Source organism: Choloepus didactylus, chromosome 2, assembly GCF_015220235.1.
Source record: "Choloepus didactylus isolate mChoDid1 chromosome 2, mChoDid1.pri, whole genome shotgun sequence".
Lineage (NCBI taxonomy): Eukaryota > Metazoa > Chordata > Mammalia > Pilosa > Megalonychidae > Choloepus > Choloepus didactylus.
In genome coordinates, this window is record NC_051308.1 from 52,971,729 (window position 1) to 52,998,786 (window position 27,058).

Consider the following 27,058-nt stretch of genomic DNA (forward strand, 5'->3'; position numbering starts at 1 on the left):
CTTTGGAATAGGCAAAATTTTTTAAGCAAGGTATTGAACTGTTTATGATATATATATTAATAAAGTAATTCAAGCATAAGAAAAGAAGAAAGATCTCAAATAAGAGACATAGCCTTGAAACTGGAGAATCTATAAAAAGAACAAACTAAACCCAAGCAAGCAGAAGGAAGGAAGTGACAAAGATTAGAGTGGATTTGGAAACCATGTATCTGACAAGAGACTGATATCTTGCATATATAAAGAAATCCTACAACTCAATGACAATAGTACAGTCGGCCCAATTATAAAATGGGCAAAAGATATGAAAAGACAGTTCTCTGAAGAGGAAATACAAATGGCCAAGAAACACATGAAAAAATGTTCAGCTTCACTAGCTATTAGAGAGATGCAAATTAAAACCACAATGAGATACCATCTAACACCGGTTAGAATGGCTGCCATTAAACAAACAGGAAACTACAAATGCTGGAGGGGATGTGGAGAAACTGGAACTCTTATTCATTGTTGGTGGGACTGTATAATGGTTCAGCCACTCTGGAAGTCAGTCTGGCAGTTCCTTAGAAAACTAGATATAGAGTTACCATTTGATCCAGCGATTGCACTTCTCGGTATATACCCGGAAGGTCGGAAAGCTGTGACACGAACAGATATCTGCACGCCAATGTTCATAGCAGCATTATTCACAATTGCCAAGAGATGGAAACAACCCAAATGTCCTTCAACAGATGAGTGGATAAATAAAATGTGGTATATACACACGATGGAATACTACGCGGCAGTAAGAAGGAACGATCTCGTGAAACATATGACAACATGGATGAACCTTGAAGACATAATGCTGAGCGAAATAAGCCAGGCACAAAAAGAGAAATATTATATGCTACCACTAATGTGAACTTTGAAAAATGTAAAACAAATGGCTTATAATGTAGAATGTAGGGGAACTAGCAATAGAGAGCAATTAAGGAAGGGGGAACAATAACCCAAAAAGAACAGATAAGCTATTTAACGTTCTGGGGATGCCCAAGAATGACTATGGTCTGTTAATTTCTGATGGATATAGTAGGAACAAGTTCACAGAAATGTTGCTATATTAGGTAACTTTCTTGGGGTAAAGTAGGAACATGTTGGAAGTTAAGCAGTTATCTTAGGTTAGTTGTCTTTTTCTTACTCCCTTGTTATGGTCTCTTTGAAATGTTCTTTTATTGTATGTCTGTTTTCTTTTTAACTTTTTTTTCATACAGTTGATTTAAAAAAGAAGGGAAAGTTAAAAAAAAAAAAGAAAAACAAGGGAAAAAAAAAGATGTAGTGCCCCCTTGAGGAGCCTGTGGAGAATGCAGGGGTATTCGCCTACCCCACCTCCATGGTTGCTAACATGACCACAGACATAGGGGACTGGTGGTTTGATGGGCTGAGCCCTCTACCATAAGTTTTACCCTTGGGAAGACGGTTGCTGCAAAGGAGAGGCTAGGCCTCCCTATGGTTGTGCCTAAGAGCCTCCTCCCGAATGCCTCTTTGTTGCTCAGATGTGGCCCTCTCTCTCTGGCTAAGCCAACTTGAAAGGTGAAATCACTGCCCTCCCCACTACGTGGGATCAGACACCCAGGGAAGTGAATCTCCCTGGCAACATGGAATATGACTCCCGGGGAGGAATGTAGACCTGGCATCGTGGGACGGAGAACATCTTCTTGACCAAAAGGGGGATGTGAAAGGAAATGAAATAAGCTTCAGTGGCACAGAGATTCCAAAAGGAGCCGAGAGGTCACTCTGGTGGGCACTCTTACGCACAATTTAGACAACTCTTTTTAGGTTCCAAAGAATTGGGATAGCTGGTGGTGGATACCTGAAACTATCACACTACAACCCAGAACCCATGAATCTCGAAGACAGTTGTATAAAAATGTAGCTTATGAGGGGTGACAATGGGATTGGGAAAGCCATAAGGACCACACTCCACTGTGTCTAGTTTATGGATGGATGAGTAGAAAAATAGGGGAAGGAAACAAACAGACAAAGGTACCCAGTGTTCTTTTTTACTTCAATTGCTCTTTTTCATTCTAATTATTATTCTTGTTATTTTTGTGTGTGTGCTAATGAAGGTGTCAGGGATTTATTTAGGTGATGAATGTACAACTATGTAATGGTAATGTAAACAATCGAAAGTACGATTTGTTTTGTATGACTGTGTGGTATGTGAATATATCTCAATAAAATGAAGATAAAAAAATAAAAAAAAAATAAAAAAAATAAAAAAAATAAAAAAAATAAAAAGCATATACAAATATGTAAAAAAAAAAAAAAAGATTAGAGTGGAGAAATAGAATTAAAAAACAACAGAGAGAATCAACAAAACCAAAAGTTCATTCTTTGAAAAGATCAATAAAATAGAAGTTTTTCAAGGTGAGCTGACAAAGAAAAAAAGAGAAAGGACATAAATAATTAAAATCAAAAATGAAAAGTGGGGCATTACTACCAACCCCAGAGAAATAAAAAGGAATATAAGAGGACACTATGGGCAAATGTACATCAATATATTAGATAACCTAAATGAAAAAGACAAATCGCTAAAAACACACAAACTACTTACATTGATCAAGAAGAAACTGAAGATCTCAACAAACCATTTCCTAGTAAAGAGACTGAGTGAGTAATCAAAAATCTCCCAACAAAGAAAAGCCCAGGACCAGATGGCTTCACATGGAAAATTTTTTCAATTCAGTTTTATTGAGATATTTTCCCATACCCTACAATCATCCACAGCGTACAATCAGTTGTTCACAGTACCATCACATAGTTGTGCATTCATCACCAAAATCAATGTCTGATCATTTTAATTACTTCATTTAAAAAAGAATAAAAATACAAGTAAAGAACACCCAAAACATTCCATCCCCCATCCCCCCTATCATTCATTTAATTTTTGTTTCCATTTTTTCTACCCATCTGTCCATACACCAGATAAAGGGGATGTAAACAACAAAGTTTTCACAATCACAGTCACACCTTGTAAGCTACACAGTTATACAATCATCTTCAAAAATCAAGGCTAATGGGTTGCAATTCAACAATTTCAGGTATTTCCTTCTAGCTATGCCAATGCACTAAAAACTAAAAAGGGATATCTATATAATGCATAAGAATAACCTCCAGAATGACCTCACAACTCCACCTGAAATCTCTCAGCCACTGAAACTCTATTTTGTCAAGAAGACTTTCTCAATCCCACGCTGCTGAATCCAGGCTCATCCCCAGGAGTTATGTCCCATGTTGCGGGGGAGATCCACACCCCTGGGAGTCATTCACATGGAAATTTTACGAAGCATTCAAGAAAAATTAATACCAACCCTACTCAAACCCTTCAAAAAACAACTGGAGAGAAACATTCCGTAACTAATTCTATGAGGCCAACATCACCCTCATAGCAAAACCAGATAAAGATATTAACAGAAAAGGAAATATATACCAGTATCCCTTATGAATATAGATTGACAATCCTCAACAAATTATTAAGAAACAGAATCCAACAGCATATCAAATGAACTGTGCAAATCATCAAGTGGGACTTATCCTACATATGTAAGGGAGGTTCAACATAAGAAAATCAGTTAATGTAAGACACCACACTAACAGAAAAAAGTCAAAACAAAACACAATCATCTCTATTAATGAAAAGGTATTTGACGAAACCCAGCACCCCTTCTTGATCAAACACACACATCACACACACCACACACACACCACATACACACCCACCTAGGAATAGAAGGAAACTTCCCCAACATGATAAAGGGCCTAAATGAAAAACCACAGATAGCATCATTCTCAATGTGGAAAGACTAAAAGCTTTCCCTGTAAGCTCAAGAAAAAAACAAGGATGCAACATTGTATTGGAAGTTCTAGCCAGAGCAATTAGGCAAGAACAAGACATAAACAGAATCCAAATTGGAAAGGGACAAGTAAAACTTTCCCTATTTGCAGACGATATGCTCCTTATACACAGAAAAACTTGAAAAATCCACAACAAAGCTACTGGAACTAATAAATTCAGCAAAGTGGCAGGGCATATGATCAACATGCAAAAATCAGCAGTGTTTCTATATACTAGAAATAAACAATCTGAAAAAGAAATCAAGAAAAAAAATTCCATTTACAATTGTAACTGAAAGAATCAAATAGCTAGAAATAAATCTAACCAAGGATATAAAGGAGTTGTACACAGAAAACTACAAAGCATTGCTAAAAGAAATCAAAGGAGGACTAAATAAATGAAAGGACATTCTGTGTTCATGGATTGGAAGACTAAGTATCATTAAGATATCAATTCTGCAAAAGCATTTATAGATTCAATGTAATCCCAATCAAAAGTCCAACTTTGCAGAAGTGGAAAATTCAATCATCAAATTCATATGGAAGAGAAAGGGACCCAAAATACCCAAAACTATCTTGAAAAAGAACAAAGCTAGAAGACTCACACTTCCTGTTCTCAAAACACAGGTCATCAGCTGATAGAGGGAGGGTAGAGATTGGGCATTTGGTGCTGAAGGAGTATAGAATGTTCAACAGGATTGATTATATAGATCCAGAAATGAATTGCATAATACTGTGTGATGGTAGTACAGTACTGTAAGTATACTGAACAAAGATGTCTGTGAGTAAAGCTGAAAGAGGAGTGCTAGGGGCAAGTATGATACAAGAAGGAAAGATAGACGAAAAAGACAGGGACTGTATAACTTAGTGAAACCCAGAGTGGTCATGGATGGTGACTAAATGTACAAATATAAAAATGTTGTGTTCTAGTTTGCTAATGCTGCCGGAATGCAAAACACCAGAGATGGACTGACTTTTATAAAAGGGGGTTTATTTGGTTACAAAGTTACAGTCTGAAGGCCAAAAGTGTCCACGGTAACACATCAGCAATCGGGTACCTTCACTGAAGGATGGCCAGTGATGTCCGGAAAACCTGTTAGCTGGGAAGGCACATGGCTGGTGTCTGCTCCAAAGTTCTGGTTTCAAAATGGCTTTCTCCCAGGATGTTCCTCTCTATGCTGCAGTTCCTCAAAAAATGTCACTCTTAATTGCACTTGGGATATTTGTCCTCTCTCAGCTTCTCCGGAGCAACAGTCTGCTTTCAATGGCCATCTTCGAACTGTCTCTCAGCTGCAGCTACTCTCAGCTCCTGTGCATTCTTCAAAGTGTCCCTCTTGGCTGCAGCAGCTTGCTCCTTCTCTCTCAGCTTACATACTGCTCCAGTAATCAAAGCCCACACTGAATGGGTGGGGCCACACCTCCATGGAAATTATCTCATCAGAGTTATCACCTACAGTTGGGTGGGGCACATCTCCATGGAAGCACTCAAAGAATTCCAATCTAATCAGCACTAAAATGTCTGCCCCACAAGATTGCATCAAAGAATATGGCTTTTTCTGGGGGACATAATACATTCAAACTGGCACATGTTGTTACATGTGGGAGAACAAATGAATATCAACCTTGCAAGGTGCTGAAAAAGGGAGGGTATTCGGGAAAAAATATAATCAATGCAAACTGGAGACTATGGCTAACAGTAACACTGTAATATGCTTCCATTAAATATAACAAAGGCAATATGCCAAAGCTAAATGTCTATGAGAGGGAGATATAAGGAGGGGACTAGGATTCTTGGTAGTGGTGGTGTTGTCTGACCTTATTATTGTGTTGTATTGTATTGTATTTTTTTTTTCTTTTATCTTTTTTATTACTCTTTTTTTTAAAATTTTTTTTGAAGTAATGAATATGTTCAAGTGCTGATTGTGGTGATGAATGCACAATTATATGATGATACTGTGAACAAATGATTGTACACTGTGGATGACTGTATGGTATGTGAATACATCTCTCTAAAATTGCAGGGAAAAATATGAACAGAGGGATGCAAGTGCTGGAGAAAACATGGAGAGAGGGATGTACCTGTTTACTGTTGGTGGGGAAGTAGAATGGAGTAGCCTATCTGAAGGACGGTGTGGGATTCCACAAGAAGCTAGTATGTGGGTGCCATATGGTCCTGCAGCCTCATCTTGGGGTATATATTTGGAAGACCTGAGAGCAGGGACACAAAAGGACATTGGTACTCTGGTGGGTATGGCGGCAGTATTCACGATTTGCAATACTCCATCCTAAGTGGACATCAACTGATGAACAGAATGGTGAACTGTGGTGTATGCATACAATAGAATTTTGAGCAGCTGCAAGAAAGAATGAAGCTGTGAGACACGGAACTTAGTGAATAGATCTTGAGAACAGCATTTTGAGTGAAGTACACCAGAAACGAAAAGACAAACATTATAATGCCTCACTAATATGAACTATAATATGTGAACTAGGAGAATTGAATCTTAGAGCACAGGTTATCAGGGGAATGCTTATTGTAATAGTCCCTAGATTGTAAGCTCTTACAGCAGTCACATCTATTCCTAAATTGTAATGGTTATCTCTAAATTCTGAGATGCTGAGCTCTTTGTGAATTACTTGGTTTGTCTCTGGAACTTTGGGAATCTGTGTGACACATGAAACTAAGAGCTAGAGCTTGGCAGCTATGAATGTCAGTATTACCTCATACAGCAATGTTAAAAAGCTGAAAAAGAGTTCAGACTTAAATTAGAGATAAGATGGAAGCAGATCTGGTTAGGATAAAGGCAAATCGACCAAACGGTAAAGGATGTGTTTTAAAACTTCAACTGTGTGAGACCAAGGGAGGAGATGTTTATTTGGTGCAGGATCTATATTTTCTGTAGCATGCTAAATAATTTAATTTGTATGGTCAATTTATTCAAACACCATAATTACATGGAACTTTGAAAAGGAAGTGAGATCCGATAAGTTTGTACAAGTTAGTGTGAAATTCCAATACATCCCAAAGCAATTTGGGCAGAGAATGAGGATGTATTTTCAGGGACCCCTGAGGAACTGGGGAAGAATGCAGAAATTAGGACTTCCCCACCTAGGTTGTTACTGGTTTCTTGCAAATGTTGAGGACCGACAGTTTGGTAGGATGAGCCCTTGATCTTGGGGTATGCTCTTGTTAAGCTTGTTGCTGCAAAGGAGAGGCTAAGTCTACTTACAATTGTGCCTAAGAGTCTCCCCCAGAGAACCTCTTTGTTGCTCAGATGTGTCCCTCCCTCCAAGCCCAGGCGGCTGATGAACTCACTGCCCTACCAACATGGGATATGACTCCTGGGGATGAACCTGGACACAGCATTTTGGGGGATTGAGAAAATCTTCTTGACCAAAAGTGGGAAGTGAAATGAAACAAAGTTTCAGTGGCTGAGAGATTTCAAATGGCATCAAGAAGGCATTCTGGAGGTTCTTATGCATTATATAGAGATCTCTTTCTAGTTTTTAGTGTATTGGAATCACTAGAAGGAAATACCTAAAACTGTTGAAATGCCACCCAGTAGCCTTGATTCTTGAAGAAGACTGCCTAACTATGTAGCTTACAGGGTGTGACTGTGTGATTGTGAAAATCTCTTGGCTCACACTTGCTTTGTCCAATGTATGTACAGATAAGTTGAAAATGGGGACAAAAACTAAATGAAAAATAGGGTGGGATGGGGGGGATGGAATGTTTTGGGTGTTCTTTTTTACTTTTATTTTTATTATTTTTATTTATTTTTTTATTTTTTTGGAGAAAAGTGTTCAAAAGTTGATTCTGGTGATCAATGCGCATATGATGGTATTGTGAATAGTTGACTGTACATTGTGGATGACTAGGATATGTGAATACATCTCAATAAAACTGCATTAAAAAATAATAAATAAAATAAAATAAAATAAAAACAGCATACTGCTGGCACAAGGACAGACATACAGTCCAATGGGATAGAACTGAAGAGTTCAGGAATCAACCCTCATGTTTATGGCCAACTGATTTTTTATAAGTGTGCCAAGTCCACTCAATTGCAAAGGAATAGCCTCTTTGATAAATGGTGCTGGGAAAACTTGTGGTCCACAAGCAATGAATGAAGGTGGACCCCTACACATCACACCATACACAAAAATCAACTCAAAATATTTCAAAGACCTAAATATAAGAACCAGAACTATAAAACTTCTAGAAGAAAACAGAGGAAAGCATCATCAGGACCTTGTGTTAGAAAATGGTTTCTTAGAATTTACACCCAAAGCACAAGCAACAAAAGAAAAAAATAGATAAATGAGACCCCATCAAAATTTAAAACTTTTGTACTTTCAAGAACTTTATCATAAAAGTAAAAAGACAACCTACTCAATGGGAGAAAATATCAGGAAACCACATATTCAATAAAGGGTTAATATCCAAAATATATAAAGAAATCCTACAACTCAACAATTAAAAGTCAAAGAACCCAATTTAAAAATGGGCAAAAGACTGGAATGGACATTTTTCCAAAGAAAATATACAACTGACCAAAAAGCACATGAAAAGATGTTCAACATCATTAGCTATTAGGGAAATGCAAATCCAAACCACAATGAAATACCACTTCACATCTACTAGAATGGCTACTATTAAAAAAACAGAAAATTTACAATTGTTGGAGAGGATGTGGAGAAATAGGAACACTCATTCATTGTTGGTGGGAATATAAAATGGTGCAGCTGCTGTGGAAGAGTCTGCTGGTTCCTTGTAAAGTTAACTACAGAATTACCATATGACCCTGTAATCCCACTTCTTAGGTATATACTGAAAAGAACTGAAAGCAGGACTCAGATATTTGCCCGCCCATGTTCATAACAGCATTATTCATAATTGCCAAAAGATGGAAGCAACCCAAGTGTCCATCAACTGATGAATGGATAAAATGTGGCATATACATACAATGGAATATTATTCAGCAATAAATAGGAATGAAGTTCTCATGCATGTGACAACATGGATGAACCTTGAAGACATCAGGGTGAGTAAATTAAGCCAGACACAAAAGAACAAATACTGTATGATCTCATTGATATGAAATAATTAGAATAAGGAAATTCTTCGAGTTAGAACCTAGAATATACCAGGGGCTGAGGTGGAGGTAGGAAATGGGGACTTAATGCTTAAATTGTGCAGAGTTTCTATTTGGGTTGATGGAAAAGTTTTGGTAATAGATGGCGGTGATGGCAGCACAACATTGTGAACATAATTAACAGCACTGAATTATATATTTGAATGAAGCTTAAAAGAGAAATTGTAGCCTATATACATATGTTACTAGAATAAAAATTAGAAACAGAATCATAGGACCATACATCAGAAACAGTAAACCCTAATGTAAAGGATGGACTATAGTTAATAGTACAATGATAAAAATGTTCTTTCATGAATTGTAACAAATGTACAACAGCAATGCAAGATGTTAATAAAAAATAATAAAAAAGCATTGCTGTTAAACAGTCACAAAACAAAAACTCACTGCTCCTCTAAGAGGTCCTCTGTAGTACATAGCACTCTATTCAGATTACTCTTCCATAGTTTGAAACACCAACTTAAAACAACTTGATACTTGAGGCTCAGTCTCCTCTCAAAGGCAAGTTCCTACAGGTCAAGAACCATAGCTTCTTTTTCTACTATGCTCTGTACTCAGTCACTGCTCAAGAAATGCTGTGGTAAGAAATGATTATTAAACAAACATTACGGATTTCATAGATCAAAACAAATACGAACTAAAATATTTTAAAATATAAGATGTCATATGTTTCACATGAGTGAACTGGGTATTTTTAAGTGAAGAGACATCCTTTAAATATAAAAATTTACTACTTTGGATAGTGTTATATGAAAAGATTTTTGCTTTCTTCAACTTTATTTTAAACTTAATTTCATCTTCCCTTGGTGGCCACTGCATCAGCATTTCTTCAGAAGCTCCTGAGGTAGCTATTGTGCTATTTATCCAACATATTCCTACAGTAATGCTACTACACTGATACGCTTTTATGTGATGGTTAGGTTCATGTGTCAACTTGGCCAGGTGATGGTGTCCATGTGTCTGGTCAAGCAAGCCCTGGCCTAACCATTACTGCAAGGGTATTTGTGGCTAGTTAATGAATCAGGAGGCTAATTTATTAAATCATCAACCAATTGGCTGCAGCTGTGACTGATTACATCAACAAAGGGTATATCATCCACAATGAGAGAATTCAATAGCTGGAGTTAATCCAATCACTCAAAGTTGCCAGTCGGTTTCCTGAGGAGTTCATCAAATATGTTCATTGAAGTTGCCAGTTCGTTGCCTGAGGAGTCCATCGAACATCTTCATTGAAGTTGCCAGTTTGCTGCCTGCCCTATGGAATTTGGACTCGTGCATACCCACAGTTGCATGAGACACTTTTATAAAATCTTATATTTATAGATATCTGTTGTTGATTCTGTTTCCCAAGAGAAGCCTAACTGTTCTGGCTTGCTAATGCTGCCGGAATGCAAAATACCAGAAATGGATTGGCTTTTATAAAGGGGGTTAATTTGATTACAAAGTTACAGTCTTAAGACCATAAAGTGTCCAAGGTAAGGCATAAGCAATAGGTACCTTCACTCAAGAAAGGCCACTGGCATCCGGAAAAGCTCTGTTAGCTGGGAAGGCATGTGGCTGGCGTCTGCTTGCTCCCAGGTTGTGTTCTCCAAAATGGCGCTCTCCAAAGTGTTGCTCTTGGGGCGTTTTGTCCTCTCTTAGCTGCAGCTGCTCTCCAAAATGTCACTCTCAGTTGCTCTAGCCATGAGCTCCTTCTGTCTGAGCTTTTATGGGCCTCCAGTGAATTAATCAAAGGCCCATGCTGAATGGGCGGGGCCACACCTCCACGGAAATTATCTAATCAGAGTGATCACCTACAGTTGGGTGGGGTGCATCTCCTTGGAAACAACCTAATCCAAAGTTTCCAACTTAATCAACACTAATATATCTGACCCCACAAGACTGCATTTAAGAATACAGCTTTTTCTGGGGGACATAATATATACACAAACTGGTACACTAACTAAAACATTTTAGAATTTACTTGTTTTTTTAAATAATTTTTCCCCTCTAAGTGGTATCATTTCTACTTCAGCAATTTCTTTTCTTTTTAATTATTTGTGGGCTTGAACACCTAACAAATCCATTAGAACAATGATGTAAAATGAGGTAATGAAGACTTTAAGCCCATGCCAAGGGGGCTTGGAAGAAGACACAGGCTGCTCCTGTGAGCTAAGGACCTAAGGAGATAGACCCATTTTGATGCCTGAAAAGCCTTTTATTTCTTACTCTTTGGATCTTGGTTAGGCTTCTGATTGAGAGACTGGTAAAGAGGACTGTGTGCAAGTCAAATGTTACCCTAATTGCATGTAGTACTCTGAGTTCTAAAGTCTCTCTCTATATGCTATCCAACATTTTATTTACATCATGGCCTGAAATCCACCTATTGGCAACATTTCCACTATGCTGACCTTGATACCTGAATTTTTTCAGTCAACTGCCCCCAAACAGGACAAAAACACAAAGCAAACAAAAAGCCCTAGTGATTAAAAGCACTGTTGAAAAAGGAGATTAATATAGAGTTGACTTTTATTACTAAACTTAAATTTACTGAGCATCCTGGGGCAGACATTCTCATTTTACAATAGGAAAAAAGCTACGGCTAGAAATGCTCTAAAATTTGTTCCAGATACAAATGCATAACACCATTCTAGAATTTCCTGGAACCACCAAGATAGAAATCCAGTAAGAGCATGCCAATGATAAAATCATAAACATAGCCTTTGTTTTATGCATCCAATTTCCTTAATTATCTTGAATGCAGGTAGAGAAGAGAGAGCTCATAACATGATTTTCACATGTGGTACTCTGTAGAAAGAAATGTCAATAGATGGTTCCATCCATTCCATTCAACTAATTTAAGTATTCTTTCCCCCAACATGCATCATGAAAGATATACTTTCAACAACGTACAGAGTTTAAAATTTGGAGTTTGGCAACCAACTGATTACAAGTTTTATTCTATAATAATTTAGTCCAATATTATACTTTTCTAATAATCATATTTCTTCCCTCGATTAGACCACTAAGGTTTTTTTTTTTCCCAATGGGGACTTTCACACAACAGTCTCAACTCCAAGAAATACTACCTAGACTCCTTTCTTCTAGTAATGTAATTCACAATAATATTAAGCTGCAATACTGTACTTTAACAATAGATGCCATTATATAATATGATAGGCTACATTTAGGAAATTCTTTGACATTCCAGGTGAGTTTCAGTAAAGCCAGTTAGTTCTCTCCTAGTAGATCAACAGAACTGTTCACCTTCTCTATACTTACACTTGGGCTGCAGAGTGTTGCTTGTAAAAATTAAAATAACTCTGGCATGCATACACATCCCCATTTCTGCCCAGATTGGTACCACCAGAAATTCACAAAAATCCATGGTGTCTAACCACAACTGGAACTGCAGTGAACCTGGCCATCCTGATCCTTCTCCCACTGTCCACATAAGCTATTTTTAAACCTTCGATGCTTCTTCAAAACAAAGACTCTGTCGTCTACACCTGACAATTTTATTTCCCACTTTCCACTCATTCCTAGGCCCACAAAATCATTTATGTTACTTTTAAAATCATTAAATGGCCTCCTTTTATGAAATTCAGCCCAACAGTCTCTTTCCTTGGTAATTTTAGTTGCCTTCTCTTTGGCTTCCAGGACACCACACTACCCTGGTTTGCACCTTGTCCTCTGGCTACTCCCCCTTCTCTGCCTGATGGGATAACATGATGTTCTTAATGGGTCTGTTCTAGGACCTCTTGCTATTTCACTCTGCAGATCCCCTGGATGAGTATATTTACTCTTAAGACTTTATTACCGCTGATGAGCAGCTGCCTCCTAAATCCCTCTCCATCCTAGAGCTCCAGCTGGTGTGCCAAATCTATATCATCAACTACTTCCCTGCACAGCTCCACTGAGAATGTGTCTCAGGTATCACAAATAGCATAATGAAGCCTGTGTGTGGTCACTTTTGATTCTTCGCACTAACACATGCTCATCAAGCAGCAATTTATATTGCTTCCACCCCCAAAGGCCTGTTAAATTGCTCTACTCTATCCTTTACTTTCATTCTAATTTGAGCCACTATCTTTTCTTGTCTGGATTGCTACAAGAGCATCAGAACAGCTCTCCTTATCTATCTTGCCACCTTCCACCCATTTCATTTTTCACATTGCTACCAGAGTGATATTCCTATGGTATGGTAACCCTCTATCTCTGTGATACTATAACCTCGTATTTCTGTCCTGGGGAAAGCTCTTCCAAGACAGATACCTTTTAATGGCTCCCTCTTCTCTTGAGGGTAAGATCTAAGGCTCCTTAACATGGCTAACAGGATTGTAAAGCCCTTCACTATGCAGACCCTGCTTACTCCACACACTATTCTCAAGCCATACCCCATTACTTGTACTGCACACGAGAGTCATGACCTTCAGCACTGTCGGCCTCTGTGCATCATTGTACGTCAGCCTTGACCAAGAATCCTGCCACTCCTCCCACCAGCTCATCCTTCAGTTTCAACTCAGATGCCACTTCCTCATTGAAGCTTCCTGACATCTCACTCAAAAATCTCAGTTAAGTGCCATGACGCCTGAATTTGTGCCTTTCATACCAGTGTTCGTACTGTCACTATTTATTTTTTATATCCCCTATGAGACTGTCACCTTCTTGAGGACCATGGCTCTTTCATCCCTGCACTTCCAGCACCTTGTCTAGAACTGAATAAGAACCATTACCACTTCCATACTCTTAGGTCCAAACTCAAAGTCTTCACTGTTCAGCCAACTTGCCTCAGATATTTTGCAAATCACGATTCTGTGCCCCATTCTAAGCCTTCAAATATTCTTAATGGTTTAGTTATAGACATTTCCCTTTTTATCAATGTTACTACTTCTTTCAAGTCAAAATATTTATACTTTAATAGTTTAAGAAACCCATTCTCAATTAATGCTATTATTGAAAATAGTGTTTTAACATTATCAAATGTGAACTCCAAACACTGGGAGTTGTCTTGTTTCCTCAAGGATGGTAATGATATATTTCAAAACTTTTTCTTACAATAACAGTGATGATAATTACAGAAATTGCTAGCATGAAGTGCTACCTGTGCCATGCCTTCTTCTAAGTGCTTCTGAACTCATTTTCATAATCATCCTATGAGGTAGGTACTACTTCTTCCCTTCTGCCTTTAAGATGAGCAAACTGAGATTGAGTAAGGTGGGGTCACTTGGCCAGGAATAATACATTTCCTAGTAGATGGCAGACCCATGAGTCAGACCAGGCAACCTGGCTCCCAGGCCTCATATGAATGTAAACCACTAGGCAACACTGCTTCCTATTACCATCTCATAGCTGTAACCCTGCATCTGATGGCAACACATTCCACCTGCACTTTAGTCCTCCAGAAACCATCTTCTCCTGATCCGGGGGAAATTAGAGCAACACAGCTGCAACCATGCATACTGACAGCAACACACTCCACCTGCACTTTAGTCCTCCAGAAACCATCTTCTACTGAGCCCAGGGAAATTAAAGCAACTCTATTTTAGATTCACATTGTGACAAGTCAAATGAAAACACTCAAACTGCCCTACGAGGACAGGTAAGAACATTGTGGTCTGAATCTGATGATGGCAATTATTCATTCCAGACTGTGCTGTTTGCTTTTCACAATTCTTCACTCTGTGAAGAATTTGCCTTGCTCTTTGTTGCTTCTTTGCCTACTGCGGCCATACCTAGAAGCTTGGCAGTCCCCAAGGGCTGCCAGCTGTGTCCCACCTCCCTCTACTCTGCACGCCCTTCCTCCCTAGTGAGCTGCACCTCACACATAATCAACTCTCATCCACCTAGACCTGATTCACACATCACCTCCTGTACAGGTCCTCTTCTGCTTCCCCCTGGGGAGCAGTGAACAGTCCCCTTTCCTTAAGACTCTCCTCTGTCCTGTGTGCATCTCTCAGGTAACTACTGCATGTTTGTGTTTAATACTTAGCATAGCTGACTCCACAGTCTGGATTCTAAGCTTCTGAGTCTCATTTTTCCATGTGGCCACACCACCTAATAGTAGCTATTCAAAAAAACACTTGGTACTCAAAGTACCACTACTTTCAAACACAAAACAATGGTAAAGAGTATACTGTAATGAATCTAATATTGAAAATAATCTTCTTAAACCTTTACGCACTGGAGAGAGGCAATTTGGCCATGTAATTTCTACTATGCCGATCTCCCAGGATTCAGGTAACCTAGCAATTCACCAGACAAGGACTGCTATCTCTTGGCATTGTAATATGCAGAGTAAGGAAACTAAGAAACAACTACGTAAGCACTTATTGATCTTCAAATGTGCTTCTTTAAATTGGAAATAAAGAAAAGACCTGAAAAAGGCAGACAAGACCACAAACAGCCAAAGCTTAAGCAGTCCTCCTTCTGGAAGGGTGAAATTGGTCCTGGAATTTCATAAATGTTTCCTTCTGAGATCTCATACTGTTTGGCAACTACCTTTGAGATGGCAGGTCTCACGTGCACAGCACTGCCTGCTTACAAATCTCTCCCTTCATTAGAGTGCAAGCTGCTCCAAAAACGAAACGTTTTCTTTTATCCCTCTGTATTCCCTGTAGGCACCTGCTCCCCATGCCTAACATAGTTACTGGCACATAAACATAATGTGCTCTTACTTCACTTTCTCTAGGTGGCATACCTATATCTTGATCCTACCTTTCAAACCTTAAACTTAACCTTTCTTATTCTCCTCTTCATTTTTAGTTTTGTTCCCTTCCATGTTGAACCCTATTCCAGTTCCCACTGTGGGGGTTTGAAGCTACATGTACCCCAGAAAAACATGTTCTTAAATGTAATGCATTCCTGTGGGTGTAAACCCTTTGTAAGTAGGTCCTTTGATGAGGTTTTCAGTTAAGCTGCGTCTCACCTCAGTCAGGATGAGTCTGAATCCTATCACTAGAGTCCTTTATAAGAGAATGAAATTCAGATGAGAGAGAGAAAGAGAGAGAAAGCCACAGGAAGCAAGAAGCTGAAACAGAACTCAGGAGAGAAGACACTAAAAGATGCCATGTGCCTTGCCATGTGACAGAGGAACCAAGGATCACCCGCAGCCAGCCCTACAATGCCAGTCTTTGAGGGAGAAAGCATCACCTTGATGATTCCTTGATTTAGACATTTTCCTATCCTCAAAACCATGAGCGAATTAATTCTCATTGTTTAACCCAACAATCTCATGGTATTTGCTTAAGCAGCCTAGGAAACTAAAACACCCACTATTTATTTCAAATAGCACATTCTTTCAAATTCTAGTTTGAAGTCTATTCCAAACATTATTCTTTTCTTAAAATTCCATTTGTTTTCTTCTCCCCACCACCACTTCCCCCACCCCAGCCCCAGCAAAATGAACTTTTTAATGATCGGTAAGAAGTGAGACTGGAATACTGTCAGCCCTGGAGAGTCTACATAAAATAAATCAGGAGAAGATAGGGAGAGGGGATTAATTTTTTCCTGGGTTCTAATGCTCTGCCAAATATTATATGTAATTTGCTGGTACTTATGAGGGATTTTAGGTAGCAGGTGTGTGTCTCTGAGAGATAAGGAGGTCAGAGAAGGCCCCTCTGGGAAGATATCATCCCAACTGAGGATGCAGAATAAGAAGGAGCCTGCTATGCAGAGAGGCAGAGAAAACAGCAAGTACAGATGCACTAAAGCACCAGAATTTGGCCTGTTGGGTGAGCAAAGAGTATTCCCTGCCTCCGGGCAGGTTCCTTTGTTAAATGCTGTCAGAGAATCATGCTTGTTTCATCCAGAGTACTTCTCTTGATTTATAACATATGGGTTAGTATTATATTTTGGTTAATATGTGTCACCCCTAATGAATTTTAGCAAATATTTGTTAACTGTCTACTGGGTGCCTAGCACTGGAGATAATGTACAAAACAAGTCCCTGCTTATATTCATGTCTGTCTGTGTGTGTGTATGTGTGTGTACAGACAAATAATGAAATAAGGTACAGGCAAATAAAAATGGTTTCTGTTATTGCTCACCAGAGTATCTCAGTGTCAGCACAGGACCTAGTACATAAAAGGCAAGCATCTGCTGAACAGTATTAAGCAATGCAGCATACAAACTGTATATGTATATGTAATATGATTCTAAAAAATATAACGGGCATAGAAACACATGTGCATATAAAGACTACAAGGAACCACACCAAAGTAGTTGAGCTGTAGGGGAAAACCAGATTAACATTATTTATTGTTTCTTTTATAGGATATTAATTTCTCACGCGATTTGGCTACCAATGTTTTCTAGGTTGCTTCTGATCTGCCCTAAAATATGACCCAACATAATGAAAGAAGGAAAACAATACCAAAAAGCCATTAGGCAACAGATTTGAATACTGTCTATACTGATTAGGAATGGGATGATGACCCCAGGCAAAACACACACACACACACACACACACAAACACAAAAAACTAACAAGACAAACAAACAAAAATACCCAGCAACTGGTAGACGACTCCTTTGCGGAAGACCACAAGGTCTCACAGGGCAAAAAGAAGCCTTATCACTGAAGGCACAAAAAGCGCGGCACGCCCTTCGGAGCACTCTGAACTCAGGATCCAGAATCTTCTCCGGCGCAAAGCACAACAAGCACGAGGTGCCCTCCCAATCCCCAGTGCCTGCCCCACCCACACAGTGCACTCGGCACCGCTGGGCAGGATCCCCTCCCCTCCGGAGCAGCACTCCCCAGGCAACACAGAGCTCCGGCTCCCCCGGCCCAGCCTAGCTGGCCACGGCATATGCATCGCAGCTCTTACCCGGAGTAACGCTAGGACACTAGCGAACACTCCACTCCCCACGGCCCCGCCCCGCCCAGGGAACAGAAGGAAAACCGTCACTACACGCACAATACCGATACTAACAACCCACCCACCTAGGCATCCCAGACATGCTATCCATCCCGACGTGGCTCAATCGCGGAAACACCAGACCTGCGTCTGCTGCAAACACAGCATGGCCCCGGATAAACAGCGACTGTGCCCCCTGCCCCTGCACAGCACACACCGGGAAAGCTCAGCTAAACACCACTGCAGACTCGGTACCGCCTCAGTAAAAACACCCACCGCACCCACCGCCACGGTATTGCTCAGTCCGGACCACCAAGCAAGCTTTCACCTAAATGCACTGCACGGTGCCCCAAGAATCCTGGCTCAACCTGACCCCGGGTGAGTCCTGACCACCCAGGACGACCCCCGGCCAACCTGGCATGTGCGCTTCCTATCCCGCCCACCAAGCAAAGCTCCCCTCGCCCTGGGCTCCGTTCTGCCTGCTCCTTAGCCCGCTCCTGCCTCGCCGTCGGCGCGAACGCCCTCTCTAGGGTCTTACCGCAGTCTGCAGATAGCAGGAGGAGCACCAGGGCCAACAAAAGGGGTCCAAAGGAGTACCAGGAAGGAAGAGAACTCTCGCGGCGGCGGCGAAACGCCCTCTGCGGCAAGAAAGACGCCATCATTTTTTGGAAATCAGCCCGGAAACCTGAGCCTGAGTAGCAGAGCCCGTCTGAGACTGGTTATCAGACGCAACAATCACCAGATACACAGTCAAGTGCGAGACCCCATGAACGAACGTTGCCTGCACCGGGCCCGGGGCGGAAGTGACTGGTGATACCGGAGCCTGGCGGGGCTAATGGGTGGGCCGGGGGCGGGGCCTCGGTGTCTGGGGCTGCAGGCCGGCCCGCTGACCTAACGGCCTCGAGCTGACGGGGCGTGGCCGTGCCGGTAATCCAGCCCACCCGGATTGGCCGGGTGCGTCTGCTTCTCTCTATTGGGGCCTGAAGATTGCCTTGCTACTCCCACAGCAGACCAACCCAGAAGCGTCACAGTGGCTTCCGGGAATAGCTTTTCACCGTCATAATTGTAAGTGGAGACGGTTACAGCCCTGCCCAGGAAGGGTGGAAAGGAAACTTGAGCTGGCAGGGTTATCATTGTCCCATTTGCAGGAACACTGTATTGAAGTACAAAGCTCAAAGGCCTGAAAATAGAAATCCAGGCAGCGGGTCACTCCAGTTTGTCCGCATTACTCTTACTCATTATTTGGCATTAATCGGACATTATTTAGGGACGGACATTATTTAGGGACATACTTGAGTTTTCCTTGCTTGAGTGTCTGCTAGTGAATCTTCTCACGGTCTGCTGATTTTCAAAAGTACAAGGTTTGACCACTGCACTCCCCCCTCCTCCCATGAGAGGACCCATGGGAAGCTCAATTATTAAGCACATCATGCTGCAACATTGAGGAGCTTGCCTTTGAGCTTCTAAAAGTTTTATTGAAAACGAAATACACAGGCATAAAAAAAAATGTAAGGAGCAGGGTATATGAAGAGCCAAATTCCTGGAAGCAATGAATGCCTTAGTAATTGGGATGGGTAGGAATTGGTTAGATGGAGTGGATAAGGAGGGAGAGCATTTCTGGTGCAACAATCTCTAAGAAGGCTAGGAAGTCAAGAATGAGCAAAATGAATTTGTGGAGCTGTGAAAAGAACCTGTGTGGTGACTGGTTAAAAAAAAAACAAACAACAAAAAAAAGACAAAAAGAAAAAAAAAAGTAGCCTGACTGGTATTAAGAAAGCAAACAGCTGACATTTTCTTCTTCTCCAACTGGCAAATAAAAACCTCAACTAATGTGATTGAACATGTTGGGGGAAATCAGCACTCGCTGACTTTTAGTGGAAATACAAATTTGTAGAGGTCAATTTAGCAGTATGTTAGAAGTCTTTAAATGGACATAATTTAAACCACCAGTTCAACTTTGAGTTTATCCCAAGGAAATCCTGAGAACTGTGAGCAAATATAGTTCCGAAAAACATATAAACCCTAATAAGTATCTAGCAAAAATGTTAAAGGTTTTATGGTAGGTACCTTTATATGATAGAATTCTATGCAGCAAGTATTGTAAGTGATTATCAATGTGAGAAACTGATATAGCCCCAAGTGGAAAAAGCAGACTCCAAATCAGTAATATACATTATAGCATTCCTTTTATTAAAACCAAAGCACCATATTGATGCACATAAAAAGAGAGTAGTTAATAGGATTACAGATATTTCACTTTCTTTTTGCTTTTAAGTTTTCTATATTGGCCCTATGTTACCTTTGGAAAAAGGTAAAGAAATTGTTAAAAAAAAAAAAAAAAAAAAGGAATCCAACCTATGTATCAAGTGCTATTTTGTTCATGAAGTGATGGGATTGGAATTTCTATTACACAGGTTTAAGGTGTGAGTGGATAGTGAAGAAATGGAGGCTCTCTGAAAAAACCTCAAATGGATCTCGTGGAGTTACAACAGTATATACATATTTACTACAATTCTAGATCTGAGATAGAATGAAGACTTTCCAGGTTCACCAAACCATGGAATTTCCTCTTCCTGCCAGACCAGCAATTTTTTTGAATTTTTGACAGAGCATAAAAGACTCGAAGTTTGGAGGTGCTGTGCAAAATAAACACCTTAATATCTTGGATTTAAAAATCCAGACATTCCACAATGGCAACTAATTAAAGGAGGTATAATTAAAGTAAGGAGACTAAATAGGAAACTCAGGAGGAATTATCATTTCAGTTGAGGCTTATAGTTGTGAGAGTGATACAACAATGCCCGGTGGCTCAATGTTGGCACTGTTTGTGAAATCAATCTATTTGCTGTTCTCTGCAACAATAGAAATTAAAATTTCCCTATCCCCAGGCTTTGAAGGATTTTTTTTTCTGAATGTGAAAATTTAAAAGATAGGAATAAAAATAAGACTAATTTCAGGAGCTAGATTAGATTCAAGGTGGTATTTCTTTCAGTCAGTGAAATTTCTACCCCTGGGGTTCATCAAGCCTTTCTTTTCTTTAAAAAAAAAAAAAAAAAAAAAAAAAAAAAAAAAAAAAAAACACCATTAATATAATTGAAGACCTTCACACTGATTTCTTTAACTTATTTTGAGTTGACCCAACTGAGGTTCCAACTGAAAGGTTCTGAGCCTTGTTTCCTATTTTTCTGGACAAGTTCAGTAAGGTACACATAGCATTTTCTTGCCATATCTCCTGTGCTCAGAGAGTTCTAGGCTCATAGTAGACACTCATTATATACCTGTTAAATATTAAATGAAATAAATGAGTCTAACCATCAAATGCATTTACTAAGTCTCTGCCAATTTTCCCACAGCATGAATTTACCAATACAGGGAAAGTTCTGGGAGATTTGATTTTAATCATTTTAAACAACTAGGAAACAAATTTTGATTATCTCTGAAAGGAATGAGCTACAATTGTCTGCACAGAAAAATTTCCAAAATCAAGCTAACTTGTGAAGTGGGACCTACTGCCTATACCTTAATCTCCAGATCATTTCAGTAACTGAGGCCAAAGGGGAAGTTTTGACAGTGAACTCCCTGTGGCCCTGATGTAACAAGACTCAAAATGAGGCAAAAGTGAAGTAGGAGAGGAAGGACTAGTGGTTCCTCCAACTGCCCCTTAAGGGTCTTGTCAAACTGCCAAAGAGAAGAGGAGGAGAGGATGGAGGATATGCCTGTGTGTGGATCAAGTTTCCAGCTGTGTGGTAGACTTCCTTTAAGGCTTTCTGAATGCTGGTGGAGTGGAGGTTGGTATATGGGAATATCATTAAGCAAAGAGGAACTTCTTTCAAATAAATGTAAATGATTCTTTGCCTTGTAAGCCATTGTGTTTACATTATGCTTTTCAGAGGTGAGTGTAGCTGAGTGAATGAGGTTCAGAGTGCTCTCAGGCAAGGCTTTCCACTGTCATGGTGAATCACTTTAGGTATCGTGAAAACCTGAAAGGGAAGCTCAACAGTGAATAGTTAAGCTATCTTTTTGATTTGGCTCTGGGAGCTATGCTAACATCTTGTACCCACTAAGCAACTGCCAGCCAATTGACCTTCATCTTCACCTGTGCCTGATTCTTGTCCTTTTCCCAGCAAAAGAATTACTGTGGTATGCCACTCCCTGCACAGAGATTCTGAATCCTCTCAGGTATAGAGAGAAGGGCATTTCTCAGAAGGAATGCAAATTCATTTTGTTTCCCCTTGGCTTGTGAAGGCTTTCAAAAGTTAATATTATTACCACATTCCAAATATAGATTTGCAAAGACAGACTTGTATTCTTTTCACATTATAATGGTGGAGGCAGAAAATTTCACTTTCATTGAATCATCATGGACTTCAACTTCTCTCACACTGAAGTGTACAAAAAGGCAAACAAAACAAACAAAATTAGGATGTTAACAAGACAAACAGGGACTCAACTGGTCCAGCTCCTGATTCTCTGATGAGAAATTCAAGGCCAGAGGTTAACAGAATTGCTCAATAATACAACTTAAGTGAGGCAATAAAGCATTTTATCCATAGTTAGCATATATAATATTTTGCATGGTAACTGATATAATAGGGTAATAAAATCTCATGATTTTTCTTAAAATCAAAAAGTCAGAGCCATCAGATATTTGTCAGTCATATTGTTCACGGACCTACTAGATTCTGGAAGGAAAACCACACAATTTTTTCTTGTGATGGGGAATTTTAATTCCAAGACAGGCCAATCCCCAAGCATTTAATTTTCTAGTCTTCCTTTAAAAGTTACTTCTTCAAAAACCAAGAAATAATGGAGATTTATTGAAGATCTAGCTTAGCCCAAATGGCACCATTGAGTATATTTTCATATATTCGTGGGTTGTCTTTGTTTTGTTTTGTTTTTTTGTGACCTGGCTATATGATGTTTGCCCCCTTTCTTTTGGATTTCAGTTTTTAAACATTTAAGAACTCTCTGACAAAGGGGTAATTACCCTTTACCTGGGGATAAATCGCATTTTTTTTCTCCTACTTTGTCAGTTGACTTTGCTTATACTCTTTCTTTGCTATCTTTCATGATTTTAAATTGAAATTCAAGTTGATGGATTCAGCTCATTCTTTTTATAGGTGTGAAAGTAAACATGGCAGAGTACACTTTCAAAGCAGCTATCAAAAACATAGACTTACACAGAAGTTAGCAGTAGTCATGTACAAATCTATTATTAAATATCCAGAAAGAGTCTGAGACCATTAGGATGGCCCATAACATGGTCCTTAACAAATTTTCAGTCTGTAAAAGAGCTGGACCATTAAAGACTTCAGGGCCACTTACTTATTAACCTGATAAACTCTTAAAAGTTGTGGTTTTCTAGCTGATTTAGTGTGTTTTGAATCTATACAAAAGTAAGCTAGTTTCCTTTCTTAAAAATTATTTTTTATTTCAATTTGTAATGTTTTTAATCAGAACCTGATACAAAGTACTAGTACTTTTGAAACAGAACTTAAAAGATATCCAGAGCTTCATTTTTTCCAGTAATTTTTCTTGAGTAATCTTGACCCTTCTCCCCAATAATTGTTTAATGCCTTTGTAGTAAAGAGGAATGACTCTCTTTTCCCAGAGCAACTAAAAACTAATACAGCATATATTTCAACCGAATCTGTTAGAAAGCAGTGGGCCCTGCTCTATAAAAAAGGAAACTTTAAGAAAGACATATGTGTGTGTATAAATAAACACATAAATGAAAAAAGATTAGCACCAAATGAATGAAAATATTAACAGTAGTTATCACTGTGGTATAACTATATAACTCATTTGTTTTCATATCTTCCTTCACTTTCCAAACTCTCCTTAGGGAGCCCATTCCATAATATAAGCATTTTAAAATATGAAAGAAAAATAACCAACTTCCAAACCAGAAATCCTAGATGACACCTTCTTCCTTTGGTAAATGAAACTATTTTCTATATCCCAAGGCCAGTCCTTTCCAATGACTTTCAGTGCAAGGAAAGAGGATGAGGAAAACATGACAGTAGTGCAAATTAAGTAGAGGAGACTTCAGTAGGCACTCTGAAAGCTTCTTCAGGATCTTCCTGTGCACAAGTTTGCATCTGTGAAGTAACTTCAAAGGTTTTATGACTCGCAGCTCTTATTCTGTGGAAATGACATGGCTCCTCTCCAACCATCAATAAATACGAGATGTGAAGGAAAGACAGGGAAGTAACCAGATATTTTTGTTTAGATGACAGCATGGTCAACAATGGAGCTATCCAGAATTTACACACTGATAATCATGATGCTAATATTACACATGAATTATAAGTTCATAAGAAGAGTTTATTGCCCTCTGTTGTGGTTGCTATGCAGAGCACAAGAAAGTATGTGTAAATTCAGACACTGAGGAGATAAGGAGGAGATTGATGATTAACATGATCTTTATTCACTGCTTCTTTTGCCAGAGAAAAAGTATCAGATTTTAGCAACTAAATAAAAATAGCCTCATTCCAGAAAACATACAGGTTTCTCTTTAACATACTAAACATTTCTTTGAGTCTCTTCTTCTGAAACATGGTGGGGGCAGGTGCCAGAAATCAGGAACTAATCACCTAGGAGGAGCAGAAGGTGGGTGCACTTTCAGAAGGAGCATGTTGTCCTTCCCTAAACACAGTCAAGATTGCGTGGGGGTGGTGTATAGCCCAAGACATCCAAACACTTCCTTGGCCATGCTGGTGCCTCCTCTTTCTTCATGCCAAGGATCCTGTCCTTCCACCAATAAACGGACCCTCTGCTGAGGCCCACCAGCTCAGCTGAACCCAATTATGACTACCACTTGGATTCCTCATCATTGCTCTCTTTCTATCTCACAAGACTTCCCAAGGTCATCTGTTGCCTGTATCATCTCTGAACATTCTCATGTCCTTCAACACGCGGCTATGCCTTTGGAGTCCGCCTCTTCACCTGTATCACCCACTCTGCTCCTGTATCTAGCCTGGGTGCCTGGGTCTTAAGCTTGATACACACTTTCACTCCTTGTCTACTAAATGTTGCCACAAATGATTAACAGTTTTCAAGTGGAACACCAGTTAAAATTCCAATCTTAAAAAGAAAATTTTGAGACATGATTCATTAAGGACTGCTTAACTTGCCATTAAAAATGCAGTCAACAAGCAATGTACACAATTTGAGGTCTACTTTGATGTAAAGTAAGTGTTTCTAAAATGTTGAGGATAAATTAAATTTTGATAAATTCATTCTCTCAATTTTTTACTGGGCAATATTTCTCTCAATATTTACTGAGCCCTTCTCATTTGCTGAACTCTATGCTCACAGTTTTTGGAAAAGTCAAAAAAGTGGTCTCATTTACAAGAAGTTTATAATTTAGTGTGGAAAAGAAAGTGCACATGAGCATTCTAAATGACTAACGAATGTTTGAAGAATGAATGATTGAGCAAGTGAATAGTTGCAATAGAACTAACTAGGCAAAAAAAAAAAAAAAGAAGTGACGTGAAATGTTACAAGGCTATATGATTGAAATAAAGTAAATAAAATAATGGTATAGAATATTATGGGGTGTGTTTATATAGAGTTTTTAATGACGAGTGAAATGGCTGTCATTTGGTAAAAGTAGGAGGATCTCAAGATAAAACCCTGAAAATATAAAATAATATTCAAAGTAACTTAAGAGTACTAACCATTGGGTAGAGGTTTTTACAGGTAATTTTTATATCTTCTTATTTTCTTTAATATCTATATCTTCAATAATGAGCACAGGTATTATTCTTATAAGAAAAGAGATCTTTTAAAATGGTATAGACAGTGCTGTGACTTCCAAAAGAGACATCACTTTGGGCCGGAGTTGCTCAGGATAGCTTCTTGGGTGAGTGAATGCTGAGATGGGGTAGTGGAATTTAGATAAGAAGAAAGGTGGAAAAAGTGTTTTAGGCAGGTTAACTGACAGGAATGAGGTTAAATCAAGTGTTCTTTAAGTATACTTGTGGAATATTTTAAAAAGGAACTCTTATAAAGAGAACAATCCTCACCGTCACCTATTATTTTGTCTGTTCTTTGGTGCAGCACAGCTGGCCTAGAATCAGTGTTACACAATTTTTCCATCATAGCATCCCAGTTGTAAAGGAAAATGAATGCATCATCCCAAGGGTCTTGGAGGCGCAAGTGAAAGCATCCCAGAAAGCATAGCATTCACTGTCTTATTTTATCTTAAAATCTCCTGCATTATTTGCCTTCTACTCCCTTACACACTTGTATTAATATAGAAATAATGCTATTTTCCCTTCAAACTACTGGGACAACATTAAGAAAAATATTCTTCTAAGAAACCATGCCATTTTCATGTTGTGGGTTTCATCTCCCTTTGGTACATTAATCATGCATCTCCAGGCTTATACAAATGTGCATTTGAGAAATATCAGATGAGATGATCATTAAAGCTTCCAAAAATGAAATAATCCTGAATTTTCAAAATGCAATGCATAGATCATTTGCTTCCATACAGAGTAATGAAAAAGCAAGTTATAAGACCAAAACAAAGTATTAGGAACCCAGATAATAAATGGAGGGCATTGCAACTTCTTTTCTATTGTGGGTGAAAATAGATAATAACCTATATTTTTCTGTCTAGAGAAATTTGAGTTGCCATTATTTATATCATGGTTAACTAACTATAAAATGCCTCTCTTACTCCACACCTTTTTCTGGGGTCCTTTCCACTGTCCTCTGTGGAACTGAGGATTTCTAATGTGTGTATAGATAGGAAATGCTAGATTTAGATCAATGCACATTTATATGAGAAAGAGGTAGGACATACAGAAAGAAAATTTCCTAACAAGTGTGGTGCTTTTGCTTCTCTTTTCTACCTGAGAGGTATACTTCTTTCCAGGACATATGGCACTATTGCTTTTGAAAATTTCCTGATGGGCCTTATGGATAGAAACTTTTAGGACTCCTGGGCATAGCCAGGGTAAGCAAAGGCCAGATAAATTGCTCTGTATGATAAAGAAAGATGGGATCTGAGATTGCAAGAAGCCCAACAGTCAAAATGAAGTACTATGAGAATACAGTAAAAATTTGAACAAAAAGGGAGAATATCTAATGAGCCTGGGGAAGGGTGGTAAACCAGGACTTAAAGGAGGACTAGCCAGTGAGAAATTCCTCATGGTATCAGTTAGGTTAGAAGTTGGTTAACTCTTCC

General features: G+C 39.1%; 2 protein-coding genes across 7 annotated transcripts in view; both read right to left on the bottom strand.

Moving 5' to 3' along the window:
• Positions 1–18,698, bottom strand: part of CD46 (CD46 molecule) — a 69,149-nt gene extending 50,451 nt beyond the window's left edge. For 4 of the 6 annotated variants that reach the window (XM_037824823.1, XM_037824824.1, XM_037824826.1 and 1 more), the window contains exon 1: positions 18,398–18,698. In XM_037824823.1, coding sequence (XP_037680751.1) covers positions 18,398–18,521 — 124 coding nt within the window. In that variant the 5' untranslated portion in view covers positions 18,522–18,698. The remainder of the gene's footprint in view (positions 1–18,397) is intronic. The other 2 variants (XM_037824822.1, XM_037824825.1) reach the window with 2 other exon arrangements.
• A 3,565-nt stretch (positions 18,699–22,263) lies between these two features.
• Positions 22,264–27,058, bottom strand: part of CR1 (complement C3b/C4b receptor 1 (Knops blood group)) — a 130,003-nt gene continuing 125,208 nt past the window's right edge. Inside the window, exon 31 of the mRNA XM_037824814.1 lies at positions 22,264–24,455. The gene's annotated coding sequence lies outside the window, so the exon portion shown is untranslated. The remainder of the gene's footprint in view (positions 24,456–27,058) is intronic.